Below are 20688 nucleotides of genomic sequence, written 5' to 3'. Positions count from 1 at the left end.
GGTATGCATGGTACCCCTCATCCCTATTCTGGTATGCATGGTACCCCTCATCCCCAATGCTGGTATGCATGGTCCTCTCACCCCCAATCCTGGTATGCATGGTCCCCTCACCCCCAATCCTGGTATGCATGGTACCCCTCAGTCCTGGTATGTATGGTACCTCTCATCCACCAATCCTGGTGTGTGGCCCCCTCATACCCCAATCCTGGCATGTGTAGCCACCTCATCCCCAATCCTAGTATGCATGGTCCCCTCACCTCCAATCCTGGTATGCATGGTACTCCTCACCCCTCAAACCTGGTATGTATGGTATCCCTCATCCCCCAATCCTGGTATGTGTGGCCCCCTCACCCCCCAATCTTAGCATGTATGGCACCCCTCATCCGTTTCACGCTGCACACATAGAAAAAAAAACCACTTATACTCACCTTTCTTCCCTGTGCTCCAGCGCTGCTGTGTCCTGTTCTGGCGGAGGCCGGGGAGAGGAGTGCGGCGCCGGAGTACGCGCGTGCCCATACCTCGCTGTCCGGCGCCATTTTGCTGAAGACACACTGCAAATGTGTCTTCAGTAAAATGGCGCCGGATAGCGCTATGCGCATATGCAAATTCCGACACCTTCACTCTTGCCCCGGTCTCCAGCGAGAAGAGAGGCACCGCGGCAACACTCCTCCCGGTCAGGTAAGTAAGTATGGCGCCAGAGTAACGGATGGAGCCGTTACAGGTAAGAGGAGTGTGTATGGCGCCGGAGATCGCGGTATGCATAGATACTGAACGCATACCGTGATCTCCGGCGCCATACACACTCCTCTTACCTGTAACGGCTCCATCCGTTACTCTGTCTGGAGCCACACTTTGCAGGCGTGTCGCACTTGCGCAGTCTATAAAGGCTTCAGACAGAGGGACACTTGTGACTCGCCCCCTGGGCCGTGGGGTACTCGAAACCGGGTCTTCTGGTGTACGTCTCTGTGTGGCGGGGACCCAGTCCCGTGGCTCAGGGCGGTCAAACCAGTGGCAGTTAAATGTGTGACTATGCCACCCGTGGATCGCGGTCAGAGTGAATCGCCGCTGCAGGACAGACCGCTGAGGCAGGTGTTGTGGGTGCAGCAGAGAATAGTATAACTCCCCACGGGAGGAGTGTGGCCTCAGGACAGTGTGTAGATAGGATGGGGGTGATGGGGGTTGTGGTGCTGGATGTCCCAGTACCGTTAGTGCTGGCGCGGAAAGAAACACGGAGACAAAGTATTGCAGTCCAGGTTCTTTACTCACAGTTCGTATACTCCAAGCCACTTCTGTACAGGTAATGGCTGCCCACGTCGTGCCGTGCTCTCCAGGTGAGGGGCTCGGCCAACTCCCAGGTCTCTTTGGAGCGCTTCACAGGACCCCCTTTGTGTGTCCTTTCTCTGGCCTTTCATACCCCACCAGTGACCACGCTTCTGTCCAGCTGCCTCGGGCCTTGGCGGGCAAACGTTGGCCTCCGTTTCCCCGACCCTATGTGGTGCCTTTCTAGCGGGTGTAGCAAGCACTTAAAATGTCGCAGCCTCCGGTTCCTAGCTGAGGGTAGTTTCGCGCCTCCACTAGTAAGGGATCCGGTACCCTCTCTTGGCCTGACCCCTCCACTCCGGTAGATTCGGGCGTGCAGTGGCGTCTGCACCCCTGGGGTCCCTTCTTTCCTGTTCCTGGAGCCTCCTCCACTCCTCTTCCTTCCCTCTCCTCTCCAGGCTCTGGCCTCTAGACTAGGCCCGCCTCTGGAGCAGAGCTCGTGCAGAGCCTCTGCTCCCTGTCACTTCTCCTCAGACTGAGCCTTGAACCCAAGATGGCTCCTCCCTTTTATACTTCCTAACTATGCACCCAGGAACTACTCTCTCCCTACCATGCACTACAGGGTTCCCCCTTCCTAGGTGTTCCCTCCCCCCATTCCAGCCAGGGACAGGGACTGTCGTGCTCTACCTGGAGCATATCGGTCGCCCTGCCCCTCGGAAATGTGGTGTAATGCATGCAGGTATCGGGGTCCTGATCCACACTCCATCCTTACCTGGAAGTGGGATATCACACCTCTGGGTGAGGTGCAATACCTCTGTAGCAACCGAGCCCTCGGGGTGCTACACTTGTAGCGTTATATTATAGATTGTTCCTTTCCTTGAAACATGCAAGAACAGCATTAACACAGATCGCTCCCATTACTAAATGGTTATGTAATGCACATTGAACAAATATCGAGTATGGATGCAAATAGATTCCGCAAGCTTAGACAATAGAAACCCTTTTGGATATATCCCACCTTAACCACAGAAAGACAGAATACTCTTTTTAATCCATGGTTCTGAAAGCAGGTTACTTGGATGCAACAGTGCAGACAAATAGAAGATAATGGTACTTAACCAACATTATTTATTAGACTAACACAGAAAGAAAATCTATCTATAAGTATATATATATAAATATATACACAAATAAGCAATATATTATGGGTGGCAAGTTCAATACAATATGTTATGACACTATCAGAACATAGCGATGCAACTAAATATAATATCTATGCAAAGTTGCAATATATACACTGTTCTTAATGTTCTTATTATCTAGCAGTTAAACGACTATTAATGCCTTTATCTCTGAGCTTAAAGGGCGTCACTCTCAATACTAGGCCCGTCCCTGTCATAGTCTGTGTAAGCCCCTTTGATCGTTACACTGGCCCTAGAGGGGATCACTGGTATTTCCCGCTAGGCCGCAAGTCCTAGATATGCGAGTCTCTGGGTATACATTGTGCTCGTTGCTCTGGTCATCTTTGTTCCCTGAAGCATGACCCTGGCCCACACCCTATACCTTACGTCTATGCTGGAAGTAAAGGCCCACAGGGATGGTTCTCTGCTACAGCCGATTGATCTCCCAAGCCTGGATAAGATCTGGTCACGGTCTCCTACTGGCACTGGTCACGGATCTTCCTCACAGCTCAGGACTTCTCCGGCATCTGACTGCTCTCGGACCCTTCTGAGGCGATGGTGGTTGTAAGCCCACCTCGCAGCCACACGACCTTCCTGGTACAGGTTCTGGCTCCAACTCCTGCCTTCTTGGCCCGGCCTTTTATAATTAGTAACAACGACACAGGTGTCACCTGTCTCGGCGTCGTTTCAATCCCCTTCCTGTGGGAACATGAACTTCCACTCTTGGGGTTCCTACTACTATAATTGGTTCTTTACTTTCACCTTTGACCAGCAGATGGCGGTGTTAACTTGCAGTTACTCAGCTAGGCATCAACTGTACTAGTCTTCTCTCTTGTCCACCTACTTACAGTTGCATGACACCATATAAGATTTACACATCCTGTTGCGTATGTATTGTTATACAGTTATATGAAAAAGTTTGGGCACCCCTATTAATCTTAAGCTTAATGTTTTATAAAAATTGATGTTTTTGCAACAGCTATTTCAGTTTGATATATGTAATAACTGTTGGACACAGTAATGTTTCTGCCTTGAAATGAGGTTTATTGTATTAACAGAAAATGTGCAATCTGCATTCAAACAAAATTTGACAGGTGCATAAGTATGGGCACCCTTATCATTTTCTTATTTTAAATACTCCTTCCTACTTTTTACTGACTTATTAAAGCACTTTTTTTGGTTTTGTAACCTCATTGAGCTATGAACTTCATAGCCAGGTGTATGCAATCATGAGAAAAGCTACTTAAAGTGGCCACTTGCAAGTTGTTCTCCTGTTTGAATCTCCTCTGAAGAGTGGCATCATGGGCTCCTCAAAACAACTGTCAAATGATCTGAAAACAAAGATTATTCAACATAGTTGTTCAGGGGAAGGATACAAAAAGCTGTCTCAGCGATTTAACCTGTCAGTTTCCACTGTGAGAAACATAGTAAGGAAATGGAAGAACACAGGGACAGTTCTTGTTAAGGCCAGAAGTGGCAGGCCAAGAAAAACATCAGAAAGGTAGAGAAGAAGAATGGTGAGATCAGTCAAGGACAATCCTCAGACCACCTCCAGAGAGCTGCAGCATCAACTTGCTGCAGATGGTGTCACTGTGCATCGGTCAACTATACAACGCACTTTGCACAAGGAGAAGCTGTATGGGAGAGTGATGCGAAAGAAGCCGTTTCTGCAAGCACGCCACAAACAGAGTCGGCTGAGGTATGCAAAAGCACATTTGGAGAAGCCAATTTCTTTTTGGAAGAAGGTCCTGTGGACTGATGAAACCAAGATTGAGTTGTTTGGTCATACAAAAAGGCGTTATGCATGGCGGCAAAAAAACACAGCATTCCAAGAAAAACACTTGCTACCCACAGTAAAATTTGGTGGAGGTTCCATCATGCTTTGGGGCTGTGTGGCCAATGCCGCCACCGGGAATCTTGTTAAAGTTGAGGGACACATGGATTCCACTCAGTATCAGCAGATTCTTGACAATAATGTTCAAGAATCAGTGGCAAAGTTGAAGTTACGCAGGGGATGGATCTTTCAGCAAGACAATGATCCAAAACACCGCTCCAAATCTACTCAGGCATTCATGCAGACGAACAATTACAATGTTCTGGAATGGCCATCCCAGTCCCCAGACCTGAATATCATTGAACATCTGTGGGATCATTTGAAGAGGGCTGTCCATGCTCGGCGACCATCAAACTTAACTGAACTGGAATTGTTTTGTAAAGAGGAATGGTCAAAAATACCTTCATCCAGGATCCAGGAACTCATTAAAAGCTACAGGAAGCGACTAGAGGCTGTTATTTTTGCAAAAGTAGGATCTACTAAATATTAATGTCACTTTTCTGGTGAGGTGCCCATACTTATGCACCTCTCAAATTTTGTTTCAATGCAGATTGTACATTTTCTGTTAGTACAATAAACCTCATTTCAAGGCAGAAACATTACTGTGTCCAACAGTTATTACATAGATCAAACTGAAATAGCTGTTGCAAAAACACCAATTTTTATAAAACATTAAGCTTAAGATTAATAGGGGTGCCCAAACTTTTTCATATAACTGTATATACAGTACAGACCAAAAGTTTGGACACACCTTGTCATTTAAAGATTTTTCTGTATTTTCATGACTATAAAAATTGTACATTCACACTGAAGGCATCAAAACTATGAATTAACACATGTGGAATTATATAGTTAACAAAAAAGTGTGAAACAACTGAAAATATGTCTTATATTCTAGGTTCTTCAAGGTAGCCACCTTTTGTTTTGATGACTGCTTTGCGCACACTTGGCATTCTCTTGATGATCTTCAAGAGATAGTCACCGGAAATGGTCTTCCAACAATCTTGAAGAAGTTCCCAGAGATGCTTAGCACTTGTTGGCCCTTTTGCCTTCACTCTGCGGTCCAGCTCACCCCAAACCATCTCGATTGGGTTCAGGTCTGGTGACTGTGGAGGCCAGGTCATCTGGCGTAGCACCCCATCACTCTCCTTCTTGGTCAAATAGCCCTTACACAGCCTGGAGGTGTGTTTGGGGTCATTGTCCTGTTGAAAAATAAATGATGGTCCAACTAAACGCAAACCGGATGGAATAGCATGCCGCTGCAAGATGCTGTGGTAGCCATGCTGGTTCAGTATGCCTTCAATTTTGAATAAATCCCCAACAGTGTCACCAGTAAAGCACCCCCACACCATCACACATCCTCTTCCATGCTTCACGGTGGGAACCAGGCATGTAGAGTCCATCCGTTCACCTTTTCTGCGTCGCCCAAAGACACTGTGGTTGGAACCAAAGATCTCAAATTTAGACTCATCAGACCAAAGCAGATTTCCACTGGTCTAATGTCCATTCCTCCTGTTCTTTAGCCCAAACAAGTCTCTTCTGCTTGTTGTCTGTCCTTAGCAGTGGTTTCCTAGCAGCTATTTTACCATGAAGGCCTGCTGCACAAAGTCTCCTCTTAACAGTTGTTGAAGAAATGTGTCTACTGCTAGAACTCTGTGTGGCATTGACCTGGTCTCTAATCTGAGCTGCTGTTAACCTGCGATTTCTGAGGCTGGTGACTCGGATAAACATAGCCTCAGAAGCAGAGGTGACTCTTGGTCTTCCTTTCCTGGGGCGGTCCTCATGTGAGCGCTTGATGGTTTTTGCAACTTCACTTGGGGACACTTTCAAAGTTTTCCCAATTTTTCGCACTGGCTGACCTTCATTTCTTAAAGTAATGATGACCACTCGTTTTTCTTTACTTAGAATTTGTATTATGGCAAGAAAAAAGCAGCTAACAGTCTGTTCAGTAGTACTATCAGCTGTGTTTCCACCAGACTTCTGCACAACACAACTGATGGTCCCAACCCTATTTATAAGGCAAGAAATCCCACTTATTAAACCTGACAGGGCACACCTGTGAAGTGAAAACCATTTCCGGTGACTACCTCTTGAAGCTCATCAAGAGAATGCCAAGAGTGTGCAAAGCAGTCATCAAAGCAAAAGGTGGCTACTTTGAAGAACCTAGAATATAAGACATATTTTCAGTTGTTTCACACTTTTTTGTTAAGTATATAATTCCACATGTGTTAATTCATAGTTTTGATGTCTTCAGGGTGAATGTACAATTTTTATAGTCATGAAAATGCAGAAAAATCTTTAAATGAGAAGGTGTGTCCAAACTTTTGGTCTGTACTGTATATATATGACTTTTTATATTTACTGCTTTTTCATACTTCATGGAGACGATTTATCAAACAGTTTTTAGCAGAATTCTGGTGTAAAACTGAAAGGTTGCATAATGTCTGCAACTTTTGGCGTTTTTTACGCCAGACCAGGCCAGCTCCCCAACTTTTTGAAAAGTGGGAAAAGCTTAGTGGGGAGGAGGAGTGGCTGACAAATTTATCTTAATTTATCTTTACCAAAAAGGTGGTGGAAATTACAACAGAAATGTGCTCTAGTCTCTGATTGTAAAACAGTCAAATTCATTGAAAGGCGCATGCTTCTTAACGAATTTGGAAGATCTTACTCCAGCCCACTCTTCATCAAGATCAGATCCTAGATGTTTTGTCACCATTGACAATATTATAAATGTATTTTTAATACATATTTGCGTTCTATTCATAGAGGTGAGGAACTGATATTTCATATTAATTTTTTTGTTAGGTATTTTATGATATTACTTATAATCACATACTTGTTTTTCAGGTATTGATGAAAAGACCTTCTTGTATTTGGCATTTTACATTTTTTATACATACAAATGAAGTCAAAGGGCATGATTCTGGTGCCAGTTCTCTATTTTACAGTCAGTTTACGTGAATTTTATATTGACTGTTGAAGACACCAGCACTATGTTGTAACACATTGCCAAATTGTAACCTACATTGTCCATCAGGATGGGTATTGGCAGTAATGCCCATGTACAGCCTAATATTTTGGGATAATGCTTAGAGACCGGATGGTCTGAAACGCGTCTGCCAAGTTTTTGTCCCCACCCGGTGCTGTGACCATTATGCTTATATCTAATCATTTTTAAATAAATTTCTTATCTTTTATGGGACTCCTGAAGCTTGATTTTTTCCTTATCAAATATTTTGGGACAATTTGAAATACTGGAACATTCATTTGTAATGCGGTTCTATTTATGTAACCCAGCCCTTTGGTTCAGTGGTTAGTGCTATTCCTTGCAAAGCTAGAGTACTGGCTTTGAATCCAACCAAGGATGTTTTTTCTTCATTTATTTTCCACATGGAAATAGAGGAGTAGCGCCCGACTTATCTACCGATACGATAGAGAACTGGCACCAGAATCATGCCCTTTGACTTCATTTGTATGTATAAAAAATTAAAAAATGCCGTCATCTGCAGTCATCAGACTCATGCCCGACTTTGCATCTGCATGTCTGTATTATTAACTAGTGTTGGGTTCACAGCGCCATGTCTTCTCATTTTAATTTTGAGTTAAAACCTTGAAACATGTAAAGAAAAGAGTAACAATGACACTATTGGAACGATTAATTTTTATTTCAATTATAGTAGGAATCAATTGTTCTGTGTAAATGGGTCTTATTTTTGGATTCACCTAATTTAATAGAATCAGGGTGCATGTGACACATAAAGATGAAGACAATTTTGAATATTATTTTACATTTTAAACACATATTACTGTTCAAACTTACACTTTGCAATTCTACTTCAAGCCTTTAAAAGGTTAATATAACTCACCCCCTCACCTTTTTAAACAAGAACATTGGGTCTTACATTATTTTAATGAGCCATTTATGACATATGTATTTAGTTGATGTTTAGCCTGGCAGATCATCACTCCTACCCCTCCGTTTTTTTTACAGCTGGTAACTGGGTATAGTCCAGGAAACAATGAATCTCTCTGACTACTGGAAGAATCTCTTGTCTGGCTGCTGATCCAGTGGTGGAAAGAATGGTTATGGTTCAAAGGTTAGAGAGATCTCCAAACTATCTGTTCCCATCACCTTGTTTTTGCATGTCGGCACTCACCCTTTGACGTGTGATAACACAAACATCCCTCTTCACTGTAATATTTGGACACTCTGAAGCCACACTAATAGATTTTTTATGAAACTTTCCATCTTACAGGACTAAACAATGATTTTTACACACACTTAAGGTGTTTCTTCTATACTTTTAAACTGCATTAAGTGTCCAGTAGGAAAAAAAAAACGAATTATACACTCACAATTTAGTATAACATTTAAAATGAACATGTCATCTCTACTGACATGTTAATTCTACAAAATACTTGCATTCCCCATAAAAAAAAAAAAATCTACATCTTTACTTAAGACTCGGCGTTGTACTGTTCCCTTTAATAATCCTCCTGAAAATAAACTGACAACTGGATGTTAACCTTCCGCTTCTCAAAGCAATATGAACCTACAAAGTCTGATAGTGTCCGATCAGCGAACAGTATGATGCTGGGTGTAAATGGAATAATCGTGGTACAAAACCACCAGGAATGAGAGTATGATGCTTAAAAATAATTTTACGCGACAAATGAGCGCCGTGCTCGCACGCCGGAGGTTTGCCAGCCTGTTTAGCTGGGCCGATAGACATCAATAAGCAAAAAAGATGGCAGAAAACACTTCAAAGAACTTTTCAATATTTCTTTTATCCAGTGAAAAAAAGATTTTATCTTTAAAAATTCAGGATCATAGCAAGATTAAACAATCATATTCATCACAGTGAATGTCACCTCCAGACTACGGTGTAGACTCCGGTATAGAAAGTCCACTCTCGCCGGCGCTGAGGGAATGAAGACAGAGAGGCAGAGATGCAGTCAGACGAGCCGGAGATCTGCACCTGCAGCGACGTTTTGGGGGTCCTCCTCCTTTCTCAAGCACGCCTTACTTATAAGAACAATGGTAACACCTGTTTCTCAATTTATTCATACATCTGCAGGAGAAACAGCAGAGGAACAGAACAATCCAGAGTTACAAGAAGAGGTGCTTCAACAATCTTAGTCCATTGGGAATGGAAATATTTACTAAAATAGGCAAATCAAAAGAGCTGACTGCTCCTCTATAAAGCTTGTACAGGCGAGCGTATGATCGGTCCATGTGCAAAACAGGTAGCAGAAGGAGAACACACTGACTAATGCAAGTCAAGGTGGTAGATCGCATGTACTACGCTGATCCATATGTCGGATTAGATTCACTCATTATAAGTCAAAGTCTGCAAAAAATATAGATCATATACACGAGGGAAGTGTGTTACCTCAAGAAGGGAAATGTGTTACCCCACGAAGGGAAGTGTGTTACCTCAGGCAGGGAAATGTGTTACCCTAGGAAGGGAAGTGTGTTACCTCAGGCAGGGAAGTGCGTTTCCTCAGGCAGGGAAGTGCGTTTCCTCAGGCAGGGAAGTGCGTTTCCTCAGGCAGGGAAGTGTGTTACCTCAAGAAGGGAAATGTGTTACCCTAGGAAGGGAAATGTGTTACCCTAGGAAGGGAAATGTGTTACCTCAGGCAGGGAAGTGCGTTTCCTCAGGCAGGGAAGTGTATTACCTCAAGAAGGGAAATGTGTTACCTCAGGAAGGGAAATGTGTTACCTCATGAAGAGAAGTGTGTTCCCTCAGGCAGGGAAGTGTGTTACCTCAAGAAGGGAAATGTGTTACCCTAGGAAGGGAAGTCTGTTCCCTCAGTAAGGAAGATGTGTTCCCTCAGGCAGGGAAGTGCATTCCCTCAGGAAGGGAATTGTGTTCCCTCAGTAAGGAAAATGTGTTCCCTCAGGAAGGGAAATGTGTTACCTTAGGCAAGGAAATGTGTTACCTTAGGCAAGGAAATGTGTTACCTCAGGAAGGGAAATGTGTTACCTCAGAAAGAGAAGTGTGTTACCTGAGGAAGGGAAATGTGTTACCCTAGGAAGGGAAGTGTGTTACCTCAGGAAGGGAAATGTGTTCCCTCAGGAAGGGAAATGTGTTACCTCAGGAAGGGAAATGTGTTACCTCAGGAAGAGAAGTGTGTTACCTGAGGAAGGGAAGTGTGTTACCTCAGGAAGAGAAGTGTGTTACCTGAGGAAGGGAAATGTGTTCCCTCAGGAAGGGAAATGTGTTCCCTCAGGAAGGGAAATGTGTTACCTCAGGAAGAGAAGTGTGTTACCTGAGGAAGGGAAATGTGTTACCTGAGGAAGGGAAATGTGTTACCTGAGGAAGGGAAATGTGTTACCTGAGGAAGGGAAATGTGTTACCTCAGGAAGGGAAATGTGTTACCTCAGGAAGGGAAATGTGTTACCTCAGGAAGAGAAGTGTGTTACCTGAGGAAGGGAAGTGTGTTACCTCAGGAAGAGAAGTGTGTTACCTGAGGAAGGGAAATGTGTTACCTCAGGAAGGGAAATGTGTTACCTCAGGAAGAGAAGTGTGTTACCTGAGGAAGGGAAGTGTGTTACCTCAGCAAGAGAAGTGTGTTACCTGAGGAAGGGAAATGTGTTACCTGAGGAAGGGAAATGTGTTACCTGAGGAAGGGAAATGTGTTACCTGAGGAAGGGAAGTGTGTTACCTGAGGAAGGGAAATGTGTTACCTGAGGAAGGGAAATGTGTTACCTGAGGAAGGGAAGTGTGTTACCTGAGGAAGGGAAGTGTGTTACCTCAGGAAGGGAAATGTGTTACCTCAGGAAGGGAAATGTGTTACCCTAGGAAGGGAAGTGTGTTCTCTCATGAAAGGAAGTCTGTTCCCTCAGTAAGGAAAATGTGTTCCCTCAGGCAGGGAAGTGAATTCCCTCAGGAAGGAAAATGTGTTCCCTCAGGAAGGGAAATGTGTTACCTCAGGAAGGGAAGTGTGTTACCTTAGGCAAGGAAATGTGTTAGCTCAGTAAGGAAAGTGTGTTCCCTCAGTAAGGGAAATGTGTTCCCTCAGTAAGGAAAGTGTGTTCCCTCAGTAAGGGAAATGTGTTCCCTCAGTAAGGGAAGTGTGTTCCCTCAGTAAGGGAAGTGTGTTCCCTCAGTAAGGGAAGTGTGTTCCCTCAGTAAGGGAAGTGTGTTCCCTCAGTAAGGGAAATGTGTTACCTCAGGAAGAGAAGTGTGTTACCTTAGGCAAGGAAATGTGTTAGGCAGTAGCAGCAGAGAGTCAGAGCTGTTCCGTCTGCTGATTTATCATAAGTAACTTATGCTTCCCTACTGGCGAGGAGCTGTGGTATGTGCCGACCAAGAGCTAAAGCAGTTCTGCAAACTTCGACACAGCCAATAATAGAGTACATAGCAGGGGCACATTAAGATTATCTCAATATAGGAATATTTCTTTAACACATCCAATAGTGGAATTTATTATTATTCCAAGATCTGTGGAATAAAAAGCAGTTTATTCATAAGACAACCCCTTTATTACCTGTATCATTTATGAACCAGAATAATGCACAGACGTTCGAAAAGTATACTGAAAGGTTAAAGCCTTGATACATCAAGCAGTTTTTACCAGTTTTGTAGAGTAAAACGGCTTAAATGTTGGAAAATGTTGTGAGTTTTGGTATTTTTATGCTAGACATGGCCACCTTCACCAGCTTTTTGAAAAGGAGACAGAACTCAGCTGGAGGGGATATGGCAGAGTCTGCCCAACAGTTTATCACAATGTATGGCACTAAAGTTTTGTAAATTAGAACAGAAATGTACTCCAGTCACTGACTAGAATACATTTCATGCCCTGGCAGACAACTGCTAAAAGGTGCTCACACCTCTTTAAAGGAAATCTGTCACCACGTTTTTGTTACCTCATCTGAGAGCAGCATAATGTAGGAAAAGAGACCCTGATTCCAGCAATGTGTCATTTAGTTTAGTGTAGCAGAGCTCAGAAAGCTAACCCCATCCACACCACAACTTTCTGAGTACATTGTATATTGACAGTAAGCTGCTAATCAGTGGTGGGGGAGAAGATGGACAAGGGCTGTAATCCTCTACTAATAATCTCCTGCTGATAAAACACAAAAATTGTATTGAAACAACAGCACACAGCCTAATAAGTGACACATCGATGAAATCAGTGTCTCAGCCCCCATCTCATGCTGCACTCAAATTACTTAGCAAAAACCTGCTGACAGATTCTCTTTAATGAATTTGATGAATCTTCCCCCATAGAGCACTAAATAGTTCAAAACAAAATTTGTTATGAGTATCAAAACAACAAAATATTTTCCATCTCTGAAAAAAAGGTTTCCCTTAGGCCTCATTCAGACGTCCATGTTTCTTCATATACGCAAAAAAATTACAGAAGTATTATCAGCATTTTGGATCCGAGTTTCATCAGTGTTGATCCAGGTGTCAGTGTTTTCCATCAGCAATTTTCACATATGGATAAATAAATTACAAAGCTTCTCCTATCCATTGCAATGTTAATTGCGGACCGTACACGGACTGCACACTAATGCCATCCGAGTGCTGTCTGTGACTTTCACTGACCTATAGACTTGTATTGGCACTTTTCTGATAAAAAATGGACATGTCTCCATGAGTTTTGCATGGACACACAATCCACAAGGATATGTGAACAGCGCCCTAGATTATAATGGGTACGTGTTGTATCTGTGAAAGTCAGAGATAGAACGCGTATGTGAAAAAACATGTCTGATCGAGGCCTTAGGATACATTTAAAAGTGACATACCAGCGGTAGTTATTCCACAGCAAAGTCTGTAGTGAAATTCTGCATCATTGACAAATATCAAAAGCACAGCATGTGGATGAAATCTGTAAAACAGTATCCACACTGCTGCTTACTTCAGTATCTGACCCAGGTGAATATGTTCTTACAGCTTATATACATGGCAGACACTTGTGTATACAGGCTGTGTAGGACTTCATACAAATCCGTTCTCAGAAGCAGTAATTGCAGGGGACAATGCTTCTTCCCCCATACATTTGGCAATGGAATGAACGGCTTTAACCCCTTAGTGACGGAGTTAATTTTGACCTTAATGACCAGGCCAAATTTTTTATATTCTGACCAGTGTCACTTTATGAGGTAATAATTCTGGAATGCTTCAACGTATCGGAATCATTCTGAGAAAGTTTTTTGTGACATGTTGTACTTTAGGTTAGTGGTAAATTTTGGTCGATATGATTTGCATATATTTATGAAAATATAGAAAAATTGACAAAAAATTAGAAAAGATTGCAAATTTCAATCTTTACATTTTTAAGCCCTTAAATCAGATAGTTATACCACACAAAATAATTAATGAATAACATTTCCCATATGTCTACTTTACATCTGCATCATCTTTGAAACAATTTTTTTTTGGTAGGAAATAAGAAGGGTTCAAAGTTGATCATCAACTTCTCATTTTTCCAACAAAATTTACAAAACCATTGTTTTTAGGGACCACATCACATTTGAAGTGACTTTGGGGGGCATATATGAGAAAAAATACCTAAAAGTGACACCATTCTAAGTACTGCCCCCCTCAAAACCACTTTCATATGTGGGGGAAAACTACTTAATGGGCGCATGGCAGAGCTCGGAAGGGAAGGAGCACCATTTGACTTTTTGAATGCAAAATAGCTGGAATCGAGAGCGGATACCATGTCATGTTTGGAGAGCCCCTGATGTGCCTAATCAGTGGAAACTCCCCAAGCGACCCCATTTTGAAAACTACACCCCTCAAGGAAAGCATCTAGATGTGTGGTGAGCACCTTGAACCCACAGGTGCTTTACAGAAGATTATAATGCTGAACTGTTAAAATGAAAAAATATTTTTTTCCCGCAAAAATGTTGGTTTTGCCCTAAATCTTTCATTTTCACAAGGGTAACAGAACAAAATGGACCATACAATTTGTTGTGCAATTTCTCTTGAGTACACCGAAATATGTGATTGCAAACTGTTGTTGCGGCACAGTGCAAAGCTCAGAAAGGAAGGAGCGCCATATTGGAGTTCAGATTTTGCTGGAATGGTTTGAGGGTGCCATGTCACATTGGCAGAGCCCCTGAGGTGCCAGAACAACAGAAACCTCCATAAGTGACGAAATTTTACAAACTACACCTCTCAATGAATTAATTTAGGGGTGCAGTGAGAATGTTGACACCACATGTGCCTCACAAAAATGTATATCATTGGGCGGTGAAGAAAGAATAATTAAATTTTTACTGCTAAAATGTTATTTTAGCCCCAAATATTTAATTTTTACAAGGGCTAATAGGAAAAAAATGGACCTCTCAGTTTATTGTGCAGACTGTGTGCCAATACACTACATGTAATCAGGAACTACTTTCGAGGCAAAGTGCAAAAGTCAGAAGGGAATAGTGCAGATTTTACTGTTATGTTTTGAGGGTGCCATGACCCACTGGGAGAGTGGACTTCGAGGGGACTATGTATTGGAAACTCCCCAAAAGCTATGCCATTTTAAAAACTGCACCCCTCAAATACTTTAAAACTGTTGTCAGGAAATTCTGTAACCCTTCAGCTGCTACACAGGAATTAATGCAGAGTGCATGAAAAAAAAATCATGCTTTAGCCCCAAATTTCTCACTTTTGCATGAGGTAACACCAAAAAGTGGACCCCACAGTTTGTTACTCACTTTCTTACAAGCACGGCGATACCTCACATGTCAAAAAGTTCTGTTTGGACAAACGGCAGGAGCAATATTTGAATTTTAGAACACATATTTGGCTGAAAGATGGCGGGCATCATGTCCCATTTCCAGGGCCCTTAAGGTACCTAAACAGCAGAAACCCCCCCACCCCAACTAAAACCCATAAGATGGTGGGCATCATGTCCCATTTCCAGGGCCCTTTAAGGTGCCTAAACAGCAGAAACCCCCCACCCCAACTGAAACCCATTTTGGAAACTACGTGTCTTAAGCTTTTTATCCAGGGGTATAGTGAGGATTTTGAGCCAAAAAGGTACTACACAGAATTTAAAAACATTAGGTGATCATATTGAATATGTCGTCATTAGTGTGGAGCGCAAGTACTCACTCGAGCACCCGTGATACTCCGTCCATACCTGAGCACCCGATGCAAACTCAAGTAAGGAGTGCTGTTGAGCTCAACACTAGTCGTCATAGCGGCATTTTTTTTTTACTTTTGAAAAAAACGCAACCCTAACCCTTAGCCCAACCCTAAAAAAAAAAAATTAATAATAATAGTTATCAAAAGACGCCAATAAGAAAAATCCCTGCTGTTGCAGGGTGGCAGATATCACCGGGAGCACTAACATGTGCGGGCCATATTTTTTTCAGGAAGAGAAGGCGGAGGGCTGGAGGCAGGAGGGCGCGGGAGAGGGCGGAGTTACTGGGGGGCTTAAAGACATCATTTCTCTCTCCTCTGACATGTATATCATGTCAGAAGAGAGAAAATTTATTTTAATAGCAGACCCTTTTTTTTTTTACTTGATCGCAGTTATTCATTGAATAACAGCGATCACGTGATCGGGGACCGGAAAATCCAGCCCTGATCATGTTGTCCTGGATCTTAGCTACCCCCAGTAGCTGAAATCCCACAGATTTTTGGACTCTGTGGGAAACTATACCCTTATTCCTAATCGGAATAGGGTCTCTTAGCGGCCGTTTTAATGCGTATCAGCGGTTGTTAAGGGGAGTCGATCAGCACAGAATGACAAGCAGGTGGGAAGGTGCACTTAAATGTTTGTCCACACCAACGGTGCACCAAGCGCCTGTGCTTGGTTTGAACAGTCATTCTGTGCTGACAGACTCCCTTGAAAGATAACACGACTGCCCAGGATAGCTCAGAGTACCTTCATACACAAAAACATAATTTTTAACAATGAAAAATTCTTGTTGAAGACGAAGATGTCCGGTAGAAAGTACCCTTCATCACTGTGAGTGATACGATCAGTAACTAACGTTAGGAGATGAGAAATAAGACATTAACAAGGTGTGATCAGGTAACTTTTTAATAGGTGTTAAACACACAATTTCCCCACTCATTCTGATCCAACAGATTTCCTTGAGCAGGAATAGTCATCAGATTTGAAGTCCTGGAGTGCGTAGAAGAGAGACTCTGGCCACTGCTGAAATACATTTCATATGTTGCCGGAACTTGGTCTAAGTGTTGCAGGATTTTGTCTTCTGCATATTGGAGATATGATTACATACGGGTCAGCTGGTGCCAAAGACTGGATGGCATGATGCTCTCAATTTTCTCTAGCATAAAAGTGAAGGGTGTGAGTAGAGTCATGAAGAACTGAAAGATAAAACAGAATATGAGAAAAATGTCTTGGTTCTAGCACCACAGCAGAGCCAGGTTCATGTCAGCATGCAGGGAGCGAAATACATAGGGCCGGAGGGGCTATTCCCTCTACATTCAACACATGCAGTAAATTGAAGTCTGGTGTTATCTAATTCCTGCTCCAGAGACAGATCTGTCATTTCTCTTCTAAGGGGAATGTAAAGGAAATTCTTCTAATATGTGCTGAACAGGAATCGGTGTCAGTAAAGGTAATGTCACGGGATGCATTAACCCTTCAATTATTCACCTTCACCATAACGTACATACAGTAAGTTTTTATCTTTTTTTTTTTTCCATGTTTTCACCTGTGTCCTGCTGGGAAGCAGAACTATTCCATAACATTCTCACTCAATATTTCCCTTGGGTAACACATAACATATACAGCAATATATAGAGACAAAACTATGTAAATGGTGATGTTTTCACTCCCAACAGAGGTATCAAAAATGGTGAGGAACTGAACGTACAGTGGCATGTAAAAGTTTGGGCACCCCTGGTCAAAATTACTGTTATTGTGAACAGCTGAGCAAGTTGAAGATGAAATGATCTCTAAAAGGCCTAAAGTTAAAAGGACACATTTTCTTTTTATTTTAGGCAAAAAAAATATTATTCATTTTTTACATTTTAAAAATTACAAAAAGGAAAATGGGCCAATGCAAAAGTTTGAGCATCCTTGGAGATTTGTGTGCTTTGATAACTTTGGCCAAGGTTTCACACCCTAATTAGCCTGTTAGGGTTATGGCTTGTTCACCATCATTCTTATGAAAGGCCAGGTAATGCAAATTTCCCAGCCTCCACTAACCTTGTGCCAAAAAACAGCAGCCATGGGTTCTTCTAAGCAGCTGCCTAGCACTCTGAAAATGAAAATGTTGGAGGTCCACAAAGCAGGAGAAGGCTATAAGACGATGGCAACTTGAAGACGCTTTGCTCTTTCCTCAGTTTGAAACATAATTAAGAAATGACAGTTAACAGGAGGTCAAGGAGACCAAGCAATATTTCAGTGAGAGCTGCTCGTAGGTTTGCTAGAGAGGCAAATCAGAACCCCCGCTTGACTGTAAAAGATCTTCAGAAAGATTTAGCAGACTCTGGAGTTGTGGTACATTATTCTACTGTTCAGAGACAACTGCACAAATATGGCCTTCATGGAAGAGTCATCAGGAGAAAACATCTCTTGCGTCCTCACCGTAAAATTCAGCGTCAGAAGTATGCGAAAGAATATCTAAACAAGCCTCATGCATTTCGGAAACAAGTCCTGTGGACTGATGAAGTTAAAATAGAACTCTTTGGTCACAATGATCAAAAGGTATGTGTGGAGTAAAAAGGGCACAGAATTTCAGGAAAAGAACATCTTGCCAACCATTAAGCATGGGGTTGGATCAATTATGCTTTGGGGTTGTGTTGCAGCCAATGGCACGGGGAACATTTCATGGGTAGAGGGAACAATGGATTCAATGAAATTTCAACAAATTCTTGATGCAAACATAACACCATCTGTAAAAAAGCTGAAGTTGAAAAGAGGATGACTTCTACAAATGGATAATGATCCTAAACACACATCAAAATCCACAATAGACTACCTTAAAAGGCACAAGCTGAAAGTTTTACAATGGCCCTCAAAGTCCCATGATCTGAACATCGTTGAAAATCTGTGGCTAGACCTCAAAATAGAAGTGCATGCAAGATGACCCAAGAATCTCACAGAACTGGAAGAATGGATGAAAGTCCCTCAAACAAGAATTGAAATACTTCTGGCTGACTAGAAAAAGTGTTTACAAGCTGTGATACTTTCAAAGGAGGATGCTATAGGTACTAACCATGTGGGATGCACAAACTTTTGCATTGGCCCATTTTCCTTTTTGTAATTTTTAAAATGTAAAAGATTAAAAATATATATATATATATTTTTTGCCTAAAATACAAAGGAAATGTGTCTTCTTTAACTGCAGGCCTTTTAGAGATCATTTCATCTTCAACTTGCACAAATGTTTACAATAATAGTAATTTTGACTAAGGGTGCCAAAACTTTTACATGCCATTGTATTTCTGAAAGTTTCACTGGATCAAATCCTATGGTTTTGGTAAAGAACCCCCCCCCCCCCTTTTTATTGCATTTTGAATTGTGTATTAATGAGATGAATAGTAGGTATTCTAGTCAGTATACAGGCTAATGACAAAATCAGATGTCCGTGATGTAAAGACTAGCCACGAGTCTCCCCACCCAAACTCAATGGTCTCTAGGCATACTGTATATGAGGCTGCTGACTTTGGGTTGGGAGACTCAAAACCAGCCTGTACATGGACCATGTTTCACGGCTGTCTGAATTTGGCCAAAGATAGAACTTATATAACTATAAGCAATAAGCATTCAGATCATAGCATTAGCAATCAGCATAGTTGAGTTATCTTTTGTTCGGCTGTTGTGTGCACCTAAAAGCCATGACAACTTAGGGGCAAATGAACACATAACATTGCGGTAACACTGAGGGGTTTGTGAGCATGGTCTTCTGCTGCCAAACTGAATGACCTTACCACCTAAGTATCATTTAGGTTTATGGCAGCAGCTTTGTGTTTTTTTTCTCATTCAAAATCACATACAAACTTTGCCTTATCAAGCATACATTTCTAGAAGGGGGTCGGAAGGGAACATATGTAGGCGAAACAAATGCTGCTGGAGGTTCATGGGCATCTTGAAAAGGACCTTTACTGTGAACATATTATCTCCCTCAATTGTTGTTGTTCCAGTGATTTTGGAATACTTTTCCTTTAAGTTCTGTGTCCCTCTGTTTCAAAGATATGACCTTAGTAATAAATATGCAAATGTTCTCTTCAACCAACCAGGTGGATACCACGCAACTTGTATGCGGGTGGTCATGTGTTTTGATTGGCGAGGGTCAGACAAGAAAATGCAAACGCCCACAAAAGAAGTTGAGTGGTATATGCCTAGTTGGTTGAAGGGAAAATCTGCATCTTTATTTCTGACAGGCCAAATTTTGGAATGGAAGGACACAAAAAAGAAGAAAAACTGTTCCATAATCATACGGACCGGCACCAATTGGAGGAGGTACTCAATTTAGATAAAAAAAAAAAAAACAGAAAACGGTCCTCTTTAAAAAGTCACATTCGCGACCTATAGTGAATGATTCTGCATTGCCGTTCTCTGTATAGCACTTGGTCAGGAGTGTCCACAGGGAACATGGTGCTTGACTAATGCAAGTGATTCTTTTTCTAGAGATCGGTGGGCCGCACCCCCACTGATCAGTAAGCCCATCCATGTGATATCCAATCACTTACTGTGGTTACCCCTTGGTAAGCTAAAAATCAAGCAGGAGCCCTCAGTGTCCCGGTTCGGCCTTTTAGACTGTTAAACGTTTGTTTTTTAAATGTTCACCCCACGGACTAAATATTCTAAGTCTGTGAGAGTTTAGCCAACTGGCCATGTACAGACAGGAAGAGGTACTCGTCTATGTGAATAGGATATTTTCTTTCATGGTTGCGTTACAAGGGAATACAACGTTACAGTTTAGTTTAATGACCCACACACCAAAAAAAAAGCTGTAAAGATAAACTACATTGTCATAAAATAACATGTGCAGGGTTCAGTAAGACAGCAGCACCTTTTTACTCATCACCTTTTACGAAGATGTGGCCCATTATGGGATCACTGACATTACAGGCATGTGCTGATGTTTAAACAACAGATTCCTGCTCCGGAGCCAAGTCTTGGTCCCTTATGAACATCAACAAACTTTAGGTTTTTTTTTTTCTTGCTTTACCGTGTGGTTTCCAACATTAAAAGTTCCCTTCCCATGCTAGGAAATGAAATTGCATGCAAAATACTTTGGCACCTGCTTTTAGCTTTGTTTTTTAACATTGTCTGTACCGGCTTCATCCCTCCTGATTGTATTTTAGTTTCAGTGATGACAACAAACTATCAGTGTAATCTGTCCTCACATGCTAGTCCCTATAGGGGCTACTTATTGGGTCACTAGAGGGTCTACTGTTAACACTAAGCCGTCCACTTACTCATCATGTGAGAGTGAGACAAACGTAAAACTCAACTTGTGATCAT

At 42.2% G+C, this 20688-nt stretch overlaps 1 protein-coding gene across 1 annotated transcript in view; it reads right to left on the bottom strand.

Moving 5' to 3' along the window:
• Positions 1 to 16266: 16266 nt before the first annotated feature.
• Positions 16267 to 20688, bottom strand: part of ST7L (suppression of tumorigenicity 7 like) — a 196750-nt gene continuing 192328 nt past the window's right edge. The window contains exon 15 of the mRNA XM_073667182.1: positions 16267 to 16574. Within this exon, the coding sequence (XP_073523283.1) occupies positions 16479 to 16574 (96 nt within the window). The 3' untranslated portion in view covers positions 16267 to 16478. The remainder of the gene's footprint in view (positions 16575 to 20688) is intronic.

Source organism: Phyllobates terribilis, unplaced genomic scaffold (assembly GCF_046119375.1).
Source record: "Phyllobates terribilis strain yellow unplaced genomic scaffold, ASM4611937v1 Scaffold_2__4_contigs__length_985480577, whole genome shotgun sequence".
Classification (NCBI taxonomy): domain Eukaryota; kingdom Metazoa; phylum Chordata; class Amphibia; order Anura; family Dendrobatidae; genus Phyllobates; species Phyllobates terribilis.
Note: the sequence above shows the minus strand (reverse complement) of the source record. Positions and strands in the feature narration are given on the sequence as shown.